General features: G+C 42.9%; 1 protein-coding gene across 1 annotated transcript in view; it reads left to right on the top strand.

The window, feature by feature from the left end:
• The first annotated feature begins 377 nt into the window (after positions 1–377).
• fbn2b (fibrillin 2b) overlaps positions 378–14394 on the top strand; it is a 65696-nt gene continuing 51679 nt past the window's right edge. The window contains 4 exon segments of the mRNA XM_034582694.1: positions 378–473; positions 3678–3997; positions 12954–13036; positions 13186–13287. Coding sequence (XP_034438585.1) covers positions 3819–3997; positions 12954–13036; positions 13186–13287 — 364 coding nt within the window. The 5' untranslated portion in view covers positions 378–473; positions 3678–3818.

Consider the following 14394-nt stretch of genomic DNA (forward strand, 5'->3'; position numbering starts at 1 on the left):
TCCTAAACTACCAGCATGACATGGATAATGTTAATTTCCCTGTTGATTTTCAACTGTTGGCTCTTTTCACCTCAGCCTCATGTTAATGCAAATGCCACTTAGCAGTCACCAGAGATCATTTACTTTAGTGTCATCACCCAGGAAGCCTGCAGGGGTGTTTTTCTTCTTCTTTTGGGGATGATGGTGAAGCCATGTTAGCATCAGTGTGAAGATTTAGCTGCTTTGGCCCCTGTTATAACAACTCGAGGAGTCTTGAGGAATGTGGGTTTGTCCTGCAGTCCGTTCCTACCCCCTCTCTCCCCCCCTCTCTCCCTCCCTGTGTCCCCTCCCCTCTCTCCCAAACAGGGCAATTCCCTAACTTTTTCTCTTTTTCTCACAAGGCTATAGTTAAATATTCCATTCTGGGGAAACATATCCTGTCTCATATTCCGACTCTGGGCTCCTCGACGCCAAGGCACTCCAATTGTTGCAAGGTACCGTGCGCATTGCTGATCTCCTGACACTAACGATCAACTTATCAATAGGTTTGATGCTGACTATTGTTTCAGAAGTCCGTTGTTTCACATTATCTCTTCATGCATGTCTGTTGCTTAGCTGCAAGTCTAACATGCAGCGAGGTGGATGGTGAGCTCCACATGTGTTCCCGTGAGCGTCCATGCGCGTAGTTTGCACTTTTTACCGGCTTTTTTGGGGGGGAAACTGCGTGAAAAAACAGAAACCCACCGACAGGCTGGTCACGTTCTACAGTCCGATTGCTCGTCTTGCTGACGTTCCCATAGTTTGGGGTAAGATTATTTCCTGTCGAGTGAAGCGGAGTCTCTTATTTCAAAGAAATAAAAAAGCGCACTAACCAATTTTTTGCCATCTTTGATTAACTCGCGTTTCTGCGCACAGGAGCGGATGTTGCGCTTTTTTTTCCTCCATTCATAAAGTTGTGGTGACAAGCGGAGCTCGTGTCTTCGCTGCAGTGTTATGGAAAAAAAACACATTTGTCTTTATGTCAACTTGAAAAAGTCTCATTAATGTAAGGGGGTTATACTGTGTAAGTAGAAGTGGCTGTAGAAGTGTGTCTGTGCTCGAATCCACTGCAAATGTATTTCACTGTGTGGTTTTTGCATCTGACAAGACCCTGCATATGAATCTACTGATTTAAAGTTGTGCTTTGCGATTATTTAGTTTCAATTTTACAGTAAATATTCTGTTATTGATATGCTCCATTGTGCAGATGATTCTTTGATAATGCAGGATGCACGGATGCTTTACTTTGACAGAACCCTCAGAGGGAGAAGTCTCCTACTCCTTAATTGATGAGGCATTTCTTTTGTTCACCATGGATCCTGCCTCCATCTACTTCGCTTCCTTCAAGCAGCTTCAACCACAGCTTTTACTTGTCATGATTGAATGGGGAAAATGTGTGTTTTTATATAGAACTTGTCCTTAAAGGAGAATATAAAAAGATATAAAAATAAATAAGATTTATTAAGGGGTGAATTAAGCCATCACAAAGTAGTTGTTCCAGTCATATATTTTGAATACAGTTATTTTGGTTTGAATTAAATGGGGGGAAATGATTTGTGGAGTCACTAGAATGGCACTCAGTAACGTGCATACCTCCGCAAAGGCCCAACGGTCCTCTTAAATTCAGTCAAGCTGCACCGCGAACTCATAGACATCAATCCCCTAAATGTGCCAGATTTTTTTCAGCAAGATCCATGAATCATTGCCCGGGAAATTGGTGACAATGTTGTAAAAATAACCTTCCCGCAATGTTAAAAAAAGTTAAATAAGAAAACCTGGATTCGCACCAAAAGTTTATGTCTTTTTCCCCTGACCCATACCCCATCCTTCCACCAAGTTCCATGGAAACCCATCCAGTAGTTTTTGTGTCATTTTGTTCACAAACGAACAAACGGACAGTGGTGAAAACGTAACCTCCATGGGGGAGGTTATTATGGACACTTATACTCACATTCATCTCTTCCTGTCTGGATCATTCTCCTCCTCTCTGCGTGCTATATAGAGTCTACTCTAGCTCCTATTTCCTTTAAAATTCATCTCAGTCAGTGTGATGTGCATAGGGCCATATATTTCTTTTCTTTTCCTTTATTTGTCCAGCCCAGATAATATGTTGGGACCCATGACTGGAGGGCTGAGGGCTGGAGGGCTGGGTCTGCTGAGGTTATATATCACCAGGGGCCCACAGTTCACTCTTAAACCTGAAGTCTATAATGAGGTGGAGAAGAGAAAATAAACCTCACGGCGGTCCAACCCAGCTGGACCCTGGATGTTTCTCAATTTCATATACGTTAATGCAGCTTGGCCGGGCTTGTAAGACTTAGTGTGTGCTCAGTATGGAGTTAGAAAATGTGAACTAATTAGATTTAGGAATCCATATTGTACACGGAATTGCAGTGGGGGGTGGTTCTTGTGTGTTTAAGATCAGTAACTGATCTGGGAAGTACGACTGAGAGAGAGAGTCATTTGAGCTACTTGATTATCTTTACATCACCATTTAACTCTTACTTAACTCTCACTCTTGTCCTTTCGAGCAGCCTCCATCTAGTCTGTCTCTCTGGCGCCCTCTAGGCAACAGCTATGATTTAAGGCAGTGAGTCACAACTTTTTTTTGCATGTGACCTTTTACATCAAAGCTATGACCTCTTGTCACAGTTTGCACATATGACATATAAGTTTTTCACAACAAAAAACAACTAAAGAGAAAATATAAAGTAAAACTAAAATAAATGTTGCTTCTCATAACGCCTGATATTTATCTTCTTATATTTCCAGGGGTTTGACCACCAGTGTGCGATTCCAAATATATATATTTGTATAATATATATGTTGTTTGATGGTATATTTACGATCCTTATTATCATCCAATTTAAAGACGATAAACATTTAACATTTAGCTAACAGCATTGGATCGGTGACACCGAACATGTCTATCTAGTCAGTTTATGACTTTTTCCTCTCTAGTCTGCCGTCAATACACACAGTATTTGTTGTCTGCAGTGATAACCACTTATGAGATGCTTTGAAGTGCAGTACAGTGAAAACAGATTGCTGGAAATTGGGATTTAAGTGTCTAGTCTATTTTCTCGCTTGTTCGTCTTTATTCACGAGCAGCTCATATGTTTTCTCTTTAGTCCATATAACCACCGCTGGTATAGTGTGTGCTTCTCACAGGGTTTTTCAAATTGGAGAATGTGCGAGGGTGATGTGAGCTGCATAACAAGGGGTAAAATCAATTTGATCCATAACATCAGTGATTTCCAACCAGAGGTACTTGTGGCCCAGTGGGGAACTTCTGCCAGGAACAAAATTTGGCAATCAAACCGAGTCAGTACACGTCAATGGTGCAACTGAGAATGTTTTGAAAAGTTTAGATTGTTAGCTAAAAATAACAAAGTTACGTAGTAACATAGTTACGTAGTAGGATTCACAGTTTTTGCTTCAAATTGGCGTAAAACTATGGATAAATGGTTAAAACTTTACTTTGCCAAGTCGCACGACAAACTGTTAAAGTAGCCACTCTGATATCATTAATGATGCTAATAACCCACCTGACAAGGCTATGGTGGAACCTATGACAGAAAAGTTTTCTCTTTCAGTCTATGTCCAATAAAGGTTTTGTGTGTTTCTTAACTTTCCCTCCTCTCTTCCTCCGTCTACAGCCCCTACTCTGGCGTGCACAACAGGATTGGATCCAGGTCTAGAACCCTCTGCTCAGCCTGGGTCCACACGGTGAACAGAGAGTCAGAGAGTAAGTGTTAACACAGAGGCGCTGCCGGTCGGAGGGATAGCCAGACGGACCAATGGGATCAGGGAATCTGGCTCAGATGCTGCTGCGATGGGCGGCAGTGTGTCTTGCGGCGGTTCATGTGGCGTCTGAACAAACTGGGAATGGACAGTACCAAGCGACCCGCGTGACCAGCCCCGTGGACCAGAGAGAGGCGCAGCGGGTCCGACGCCGCGGCCAGGAGACTCTAAGAGGGTAGGGCTGTGTCTTTGTCAAAACCTAAATAAACAGCAGTGCAGTTTGGTATTGATTTGGTTCATATTATACTGTAAAAGTATTCATAAGAGGAAGGCTGAAATGAGGAGAAGTGCATTAAGTTTGGTTTTGCATACACAACTCAGAACATTTGTTGCTTTATCCGGAGAAGAAGGATTTTAAATCTAAATGACTTTCCCCTCTCTGCTTTCCTGGCAGCTCTCTCTCAAACTGCTGTGCTCTCTGGGCTGTAGCCAAGCTCGCCTTATACCAAATTATGCTGCTGAATACTACCACATTGTTTTCACAAAAACAGCACATGCTCAACCTTAAACAGGCCGCTTCGCCACACAGTCTGTTTACAGCAATTTGGCATTTTACATGGGAAAAAGCAGCGTCCTTTACATCTCATGAAGAGATGATGAGAGAAAAGCATGACCCAAATTCCCCAATGGGTATTACTTAAGCTGGAGAAAGTAGTTCAGGACGGCTGAGGGCAGTTTTCTGGCCCCCTGGTGTTCGAAGTGGAACCAAGCGATGGGGAGAACGGTGCGTGTGTGTGTGTGTGGGTACATATGAACATACATGTGTATGTTTTTAAAGGTGTTGTTTATTTGAGTGTCCATATGTGGGGAGTATCCAGTGAAATAAGCACCAGGGATCACATCACCTCTCACCAGCTGCAACCTCCCCCATCCCTGCCTCCCCCCTGCGTCCCCTCTCTCTCTCTCTCTCTCTCTCTCTCTCTCCCTCTCTCCTGCTGCCGTCCAGCTCTTTCACTAAACACCATGAATTTGGGTGTGGGATGTATGTCAGTGTGCAGCAAAGACTTTTTCACTGTATATTTCGCTACAAAACAAAGACTGTTTTGTTGGGGGCCCCCGTTTTCAGTGTCGGCATCAGTTATTCCAATCATACTCCCATCTGTCCCAGCTTACGGCTCCCCCAGTGCCAAGCCACAGGAAATGAGGTATTCGTATCACCCTGGGGTGGAGGGGGGGGGGGGTATGAAAAGGGGCATTTGTTTCATCGCTGTAGGTGACAAAGCAGCAGAACAAGAGTTAAAGAAAAGTATAAAGGAAAAGGTGAAGGAAATACGGAAATGAGGTGAAAGAGATGAAAACGAGTTTGGTAGCGATAGTGACAGTGACAAATAACCAAACTCTGTGAATTGTATTCAGTTTAGGCTTATTGCTAACGCACGCTAAAGCCCATGTAGAGTCTAGAACTGGTGTTTTCTCTCCAAACACGCTCAGGGAGGGTTCCTGCTGCGTAGTGGAAATAGATTTGACTGCCTCATTTTGCTTAATATGGAAGGCATTTGTCCATGTTGAATAAAGAAAATGGTCCTCATTGAGACCTTATTCTAAAGAAGATGTTTTATAGAAGAGACTGAGCGAGCATGGAAGCCCTTTATCATTTACTGTTCACAGCCACCATTATCCTGTCTGCTGCATCGAGCGCTCACCGCACCACAATTGAGGCGATTGGCGTTCAACTGGATGCATTAAATGCGTGATCTGACTGAGCAATAATTCACATTCACAGTTTGTCAAACAGACAGTCAAGTGAGCGGCCAGAGGAGAGAGAGCAAAGAGAAACCAGGAGACTTTGCACAATAGAGTATTATTCCCATCGAATAGTGTGTGGTTTCATGAGAACAAGAAACAAAAGCCTGCAGACTTTTTCCATTACATTGTTAAATGTTCTGGAAACACTACTACTGTGTTCGGAATGAAATGCTCATGCAGTGATCGTGTTTGTGCACCGAAGTAAAGAGGTGATCAGGATCTTTGTAAATCAGGGTATATGTTGAACAGGACGGGCTCCAGGCCAAGATGAGTGCCCCCGAACCGAAACTGTTTGACATCTTTTTGGATTATTTTCATTGGGTTTCTAGGTGTTGCCTCGTAACTGTCACTTGAATTATTTTGGAGACTTTTCAAGCGACCTCCCCTGTGCTGTGGCGAGCTGGCCAGAGCAAACAAATCTAATGTGTTGAATTTGTTTTCAGTAACCGTTTGAGCGTCACTTGCTGAAAACGATCACAGTTCAAGTGAATTTGGGTAAAATTAGTCATCTAACCACCGCTGCGCTGAAGCCTCAGGGTGACGAAATCCCATTTGCAATGACTAAGTTAAGTGTTGTGGCTGTTGATAAGCCTTTGGGTGGTGTGGGCCAAATGTATCGTACACAGGAAGCAGTGAATTGGACTGTTCATGACAACTAACTAAACAACGTGCAAACCCAAATGCTTGTGTCTTAACGTAATGCCTTCAGCGAAGAGCTTGTCTTCTCTACTGCTGTAATTTCTGATCTAATATTTCCCCCTCCGTTTTCAAGAAATATATCTATATGTATACGATGTTTACAAAGTATCTCCGTCCAAATGAAGAAGAACACAAAAAATGCTTGACGTGCCAGTAGTTGGCGATAAAGTCTACATGAGTCAAATACCAGAGAAGAACGCTGTGTTCTGAGTAATAATGGGCGGGGCAGATGCCTGTGAATGCTGGTAATGTTGTGCAGTAATGAAAATGTAATTAACTTGTAATTTGACCAAGCAGTGCTAACCAAGCGTAGCGAATGTGGTTATCTAGCTGCCATTGTTGTTGTTGTTTCTGGCACAGGCTCATTACACAAAGCAACAGTGGGCGTGCACAAAGTAGGATGTCATTGTTTTCCAAGCGCTCCTTTTCTCATGTACACACGGATACACAGAAACCAGAGTTTTAGTGATTTAAACGACGTTTGCATGTGGACAAGTTTATTTATTTTTTTGTGCTAAATATCCGCATTTGTGTGTACAAGGTGCAAGAGTTGCACCAGTCACGGTGGACTGTCAGTAACTCAGTATGGTTTCCACAGATTCTCTTTGTGGGAGATGGAGGGAGGTTATTTTAATGATGCCCATTACACTGGCCTTGGGCTGTGGTGTAGTGTTTATTTGCTGGCTGGAGCTCCGTATCCCCTGCTCTGTCTCTGGTCGTGCCTGGTCTTATGCTGACTGACTCTGATTTATTGGCTCCCACACTACAGGCTGGCACCAGTCCACTCAAGGGCAGCATCTGATCAGAGTTTAGCCTGGCGGCCTGCAGCGTCTGCTCTATTGATGGATGATTGAGCGTCTGGTTGGTAGAGAAAGAGAAGGAAAGAATGAGGCAGAGATGGCGAGTTTTTGATTTCTCTTATTTTCTTTCTAATGTAAGAGTTAAAAATTCATAGTTCAATCTCTCGTGTTGAAGAGTCCAGCCAAGTTTTTTTTTCCGTTCCAGCCACCCACCTTATTAACTTGGCCCCGCTCTGCTCTGTTGAGGAGAGGCGTTTTTTTGGATCCTGGCTACTTTGGCTGACAGTCAGACCCGAAGCAGAGAATCACATTCGGTTACTCCAGTCCCCTCCAGTTTAACGTCAATACCACCCCAATGGCCTGGATATGATCCTCTATTTATAGTCTGGCCTTGGCATGTGCATGATTTTGAAAGGGAAAAGCATTTCCCTGTTTTTCAAAGTCACAGGACAAACTTCCTTACCTCGGAGTGCTTTGAGGACAAGGAAAGGAATAAAGAGCCCCAAAATAGCTAGGGAGGAATTTATATTTGGGACACATGAAGAATCGCCAGCTTCTCGATTTCTCTTTTATGTGCATTAGGTTCCATTTTAGTTTTTTTTATGTGTCTGTGCTTTATACTTACTGTACGTGCAGGGTAAGGCTGAGCAGTAAAGGCAGGATTATCTGGGACCACTGATTGGCATGTGGTCTGTGAATAAAGTGGTTTCTGTTTAATGTCAGACTGGATAAAAAAAAAAGGCTTCACCATTGGTTTACTTCCCACATTTGACGCTGCCACACACATCGACGCGCACACAAAACAAACACATAAAGGCATCGCACCAGCTTATTTGTGTGCAGAGCTGTGTTTGATTTTAAATTATTTCTGTTGCCGATCACAAACAATATTAGCTCCGCCACAAATCATCCGAGTCAAGAAAGGTCTCGGTGTTTATCACATGTATTTTTCAGGGATAAGAAAAACAATCAATCTCTTCTTGGGTTTGTACGGTCGACCGCAGTTTAAGTTAATATAATATAGAACTTAATCTCCCCGTTGTTTCTCAGCCAGAAGAGTCATCTCAACAAACACAGCCAATTCCTTCCTCCACTACACGGCCAACAATCTCTCACTCTTTCCCTCTTTATCTGTTTCTCAATTCAATTCACGTTCAATTCTCTCGTGGTGAGTTAAGCAGGAGAATGTTTTGCCAGGACAAGAGAGTACCCACTGTTTCTCGTCTCTGAGGTGGGAAGGACATTTATCCGACGGGTCCGGTTATTATCCTCGATTAGGATTTAACAGTTAACATAAACCAAACTCACAAACTATTTGCAATATAACCTTCTCCTCTTATGCTCTGCAATTTCTCCTTTGTTTTTTTTCATTTTCCCTTCATTTCCCCTCATGCTTACCTCCTTTCTACCTCCTGTCCTTCCTTTCTTCCAGTGCTTCCTCCAGCTTCTCTGAAGCACGAGCAACTAACAACGGGAGATATTCAATATTTACCCGTCAGTGAAGACATTTCCTCACAATGAGAACGTATATATTTCTGTAATTTACCACTAATTACAAGGGGGTTATGCTTTCATCTGCAGTTGTTTGTGGTTACGTAAACAATACTTGACCAATTTACGTGAAATTGTGGAGGGGTAAGACATGACCCAAAGAAGAATCACTTTCTACAATATTCTGAGATTTCTTTCAACATTTTCATTGATTTTTTAAAGAATAATTCATGGATTTTGATTTTTTTTTAATTGTCACGTTAAGAGGACTGATATTTATGAGTAGGAGCAATTTGGTGTAGATCCAAATAAAAATCTGGATCCAGTGAATTTACCTGTGGTTTCGTAAGGGGACTAGCAGAGGTATACACTCTACTGAGTGCTGTAATCTTTTTCCATAGAAGTACAATAACTAGTGTGGAATATGTCTATCCATCGCCCTAATCACCATGTAGTTGAGTCGTTGACTATACACTCAGTTCTGTATGATCTCCTCTGTTTGAGCAGCAGGCTGAGTTATTGCTAAAGACAGCACTACGTAAGAGTTTTCCTGAGGGAGGGTCAGATACCAGGCACGTGACCTTTGACCTATGACCAGTACACACACACACACACATACATGAACACAGACACCTGACCTGGAGCCTTGTCACCTGTGAACTTCTGCTCTGTGTCCTGATGGAAACTGTCTGCAGTCATTTTCCACGCATGCCTGCGTGAAGCGCTGCCCTTCCTTGTAGGTCAGAGGAGGCTGTTTCTCTGAACTGCCTCACCCTTTGACCCTGTGGATTCCTGCACCGGGAAGAGGACCCTCAGGCCACAGCCTCGAACAGGCTTGTTGATTTTGCAGTTTCTAATTTTACAACTCGTTGCTAAAATGGAAAGAAACCACAAAAAAACCAAAGACAATCATAGATGTTTAATCAATGTGTTGTTTTGTCTGGCAGAAAACGGTGATTATATTTGAGCAGTGGCCAACATGACTGATTCATATTGCTTGTTTTATCTAACCAAGAATCAAAAACTACTTAGGTCCAATCCAAAAATCTCTCTGATACTGTCCTTCCTTTGAGCCCTAACTTCAGTTCCCGCTTTTCCTCCATTCTTCACATTTCCCCTTGGACGCAGTGGCAGCCATTTTCCTTTTATTACTATTAATGGCGGTTAATGAGCGATCCACGGGCCAGGAGGCAACTTCAAAGTCCGCGACATGGCCACAGAAGAGTTAATCTCCTTTAGATTGAGGCCTGAGAACAGTAGGACATTTCAATATTGAGGAAAACCCCCGGGGCTTAAACTCCATTTTTTTATGGCTGTCTTTCAGTCTGTTTTAGTTCAGCTCACCCTCTAAAGCCTCCTCTGTGTGATAGAAGAAGTCAGAGAGAGAGAGGAAGAATAACAAACCAGAGCACCTCGGGGTCTGCCCCGTGTAATCCTTCATATATTGACATCCCCCAGGTCTGTAACAGTGGAAAATCTTTAACGCTCTGCAGACAAATAGATCAGGAAGAAATTAAGTTCTCTGCTCATTATGTGCTGGAATGCTGATGTCTATGGCTCTATGCATTTCTAATGCTTTTTTTTTTTTTTCAAAGCTCAGTTTAGTTTGTTTGTTTTCCCCAGAAATTCAACCCCCACCGAGGGTCTGGCCTCTTCTTGCTTATACGGCTTTCTCCTTCGTTTCCATATCTTCTGTTCTTTGCTCCCACTCCTCCTCCTGCTTCTTCCTCTTCTCAACATAAACTTGTTTTGCTTTGCCTCCCACTGATCTCCTGTTCCTTTCCCACCGTCCTGTTTTCCCTTCCCCATCCTAACGGCCATTCCCCTCACTGCCTTTGACACTTTCTCTTTAAAACGTCAACCCTCACGTTTCAGTTTCTGCTTTTTGTCTGTTTTATTTCTCTTCCCTCTCAGTCCGACCACTACTTCTGCCTACGTAAATATCTCCTGTCTGCTTGCCCACCTGTTTGTCTGTCTCTCTGTCCCCCCACCATGCCATCTGGTAATGTGGTTGGAGGTGTGCCCTGTTATTCATCCCATCAGAGATTCAAACCCCAGCTGTCATCTCCCTGGTGACAGCCCGCGGTTACTACGGTCTACTGTCTGCTGAGGAAGGAGGTCGGTCATCTGTTTCACGCAGAAGGAACTTCAGAAGTTCACGAGAACGAACTCTTTATTCACCACTTTGTTCGTTTTGATGCTCTTTTCTATTCAAGAAAAAGCTAACTGTCATGTTGACTTTTATTTTTGGTTTCATGGCAAACAAATAATTAGTCAATCCGATTGCTAATTAATAGACTATTCATCGAAAACGTATTTCTGATATATTTGTTTCAATGAATAGTTCTAACTTCAAGGAAATGAGCTGTTGGACCAATAACTTCCCAGAGTCTCTGCTGGTTGAGTATAAAGCAGCAGTTTCAAGAAATAATCTGGAATATAACTCCCTGAGGAATGTGGAATTGTTGCTCTCTTTTCTTTGGTCTTTACACGACTTCCACAAATGAAATATAATGCGTTGATGAGTGAGCTTTAGAGATGCTGGAATGTGGATTTTGAACAAAGTCAGGCTATTGTTTCCTTCAGTTCAAACCTTTATCCAAAGATAAGTCATAATAATAAGAAGGTGACATTTCCTTTCCAAAAAACGAGAATACATCCTATAATTTCTCCTTCAAGTCACTCAACAAGTGGAAATCAACAGTCACTTCTCAAGTGACTGTTGATTTGGCTGTTGGCCTGGCTAGTTTGACTAAATAAGCAACTTTTCCATTGTTTCGATGGATATGATTGACTAACTGATGAGAAATGATCACTAGAAGGGAACTTCTTGTAATAATTTTGAAAAGTGCTCTATAAACAAAGTTATTATTATTATTGCTTGTAGAGCGCCAACCTACACCAAGACTAACCCCCTCCCTATTGTGAAATGTTATGGAAAAAAATAAAATCCTGGACTTAATCAAATCTGCTCCAAAAGAGAACCCATACCACATTCTCACACCAAGCTTGAATGTTCCAGAGGTAAATGTGCCAGCAAGTTGTCAAATTTGAAGATGTCCTCTGTGAGACAGCTCTGCAAAGTTAAAGAAATAACTCATTTAATATCATCAAGATTATTAATATTGGAGGTTGAAACAGGCAAATTAACATTTGAGCTGCATTGTGGTAAATGTAGAACCAAGTGTTTTTGAAACGTTATACTCAAACCTTGCCTTTCCTTAACACGTCCCTCAGCTTTATGAAAGTGCAATACTAAATTGCTGGGGTTCCCCTTGTTAAATGCTTGTTAAGTTGTTTTGTAATTCGACTAGACCTTGGCCAGTGTTACTTTAAACACTCATAAATTATGTCCTGGGGGCAGAAATTTTCCAGACTATAGGAGATGTGATCCCTGTGGTAAATGGCTCCACCATGAGCATCTGTCTCACGCTTTCCCCCAATTTACTGAGCTGCGTTCCCTGGGTTCTTCGTCATTCCGCCAGTAAACGCAAACAACAACCCACCAGGGCTGATGACTTCAGATATACTGACTATTACACACTAAGGTCAGTAAGGATATCATTAGTACGACCACGGAGTTGGAATCACTTCTGCTTGTTACACAGCTTAATGAAGCGTTTTGGTGTATTTCACTCACAATGACTCACACTTCCTCGTAATATGTGGATTTGGGTTTTGGGATTGATGCACGTTGGTAGTTTGACTCCACTTCTAACTAAACGGAGCTAAAAGTGGGAGTGTAATTATTCATGGCTAATAAAAAGTGAAAGTGAGGTGTACTTTGCGCTAGATTGGAAGGCAGCTGCTTGTTTATGTGTGTGTGTGTGTGTGTGTGTGTGAGCAGAGCTTGTCTTCTCTAGATATGGTTTAGCCATTTCCTGAGACTAAAACTTTGTGGCTAACCTTTCAGGCCAGTCAAGCACTGTTATGACTCTTACATCTGTCAGATGGGGTCAAAGTTCAGCGTATAGGCCCTCTAGCAGTCAGGATCAGAGCCGGGGTCGGGCAGCGATGGGGAGGATCTCTGGATATTTGCCAGAGAACAGGACAGCCAGGCAGGGAATCAGCCAGAGAGCAGGGCTTTATCTCGCCTTCCCAGTTTAAATTCAGCCTTTAATGAAAACAAAAGTCGTTTCCTCATTGTGTCGTTCAGGCCCCTCGTACTTCCCCCCCTCGCTCCCCTCTCTGAAAATACCTCCATCCATCACCGGAGGAGGCTTTGTATCAAAGTTTGTTATGTTTATTCTCAAAGCAGAGGCTGTGCAGATCCTGGGCAGCTCATAAACTCATAACTGTGTGTATTTGTTTAGGTTTTTTTTTTCTTACTAAAATATGTTTGGGAGGTCTGGGTGAGTATTGAGTTTGTTTGTTCTATCTTTTTGTCTCCGTCAGGCCCAATGTGTGTGGCTCTCGCTTCCATTCATACTGCTGTCCCGGCTGGAAGACGCTGCCAGGAGGGAACCAGTGTATCGTTCGTAAGTTCCTCGATCCTTAAATCCTCGATACCACAAATACCACAAAGCCCAGTGGGAAAGATAACAAATAGTGGTGGGATTATTCTGCTTATGTCATTATAACAAATAAATGAATGAGCCACTCAAATTCATTCTCTTCCCCTCTCCAGCAATCTGCAGGAACTCGTGCGGCGATGGCTTCTGCTCCAGACCCAACATGTGTACATGCTCGAATGGCCAGCTCTCTCCCAGCTGTGGAGCAGGAGCAGGAGGTCAGTAGTGCCGCTCATCACACACATATAATAACTTTATCTCCACCGAGCATCAAACCCCATCAGAGTGTTGCAATAGATAACAGCTTTTTATCTGCATACAATCCATTACATACATTCATTTGACAGTTTTGTCCAAAACGACTTACATTTCCCCCTATCTTCAGTAAGGCCCTATTACTCCTCCGTACCAGACTGATTGATAATGAAAATAATCATCACTTAAAAAACAATGATTAAAGAAGTTGACGTTTTGGGAAAATATGCTTATCTCCTTTCTGGTGGAGGGTCAGATGTGAAGAGTCTTACATCATCAATATGGAGCTGCAACCAGCAGTCGATTTACTTAGCATTGCTCTATCCGAAAATAGTTGTCTCTCCCTGTTTCCAGTCATTGTGCTAATCTAATTTTACGATCAGCTGGCTAAAGCTTTTTGTCTAGTCGTCACCATATCTGATTCCCTACTGTACACAAGGATTGGCAGAATAAACCGCTGGTGTAATGCTATGTATTAAATTAAAATAATCTTCAATCAATTATCCTCCAATCCTGCTGAATGGCCCAAACTACTGACCAAACAATGTTGCCTGTTACACTGAGCAGCTTCAGCTCCTATAGCTCTAATGCTCTGCTGCTCTCCAGAGCTAATGGTTCCACCCTTCTCTCACGGGAGCCAGAATTGTACTGCAGCCAGTGAAATAGTAGAATATGGAGTCCCAGGCCTCGGCTGCAGCCTGCAGGTCACAGGGTTTGTCAGGATTATAGCAGAGAGTCTGGCTGCTCCAGCTCAGTCTGCTGGGCTGCGTTACAGACCACTCAGGATGTGTGCGTGTGTGTGTGTGAGAGTGTCTGTACGCACGCCGAGTGTGTGAAGTCACCTTCGTCTGAGTGAGATTAGTGTGATGTCTGCAGGGTTTAAATATGAAGTTAATATGTGCATGACATGCTGAAAACATTGTTACAAAGCACCACTTAGGGAGCATGCATGCATGCGTGTGTGTGTGTGTGTGTGTGTGTGTGTGTGTGTGTGTGTGTGTGTGTGTGTGTGTGTGTGTGTGTGTGTGTGTGTGTGTGTGTGTGTGTGTGTGTGTGTGTGTGTGTGTGTG

Source organism: Hippoglossus hippoglossus, chromosome 4, assembly GCF_009819705.1.
Source record: "Hippoglossus hippoglossus isolate fHipHip1 chromosome 4, fHipHip1.pri, whole genome shotgun sequence".
In the NCBI taxonomy this organism is placed as follows: Eukaryota; Metazoa; Chordata; class Actinopteri; order Pleuronectiformes; family Pleuronectidae; genus Hippoglossus; species Hippoglossus hippoglossus.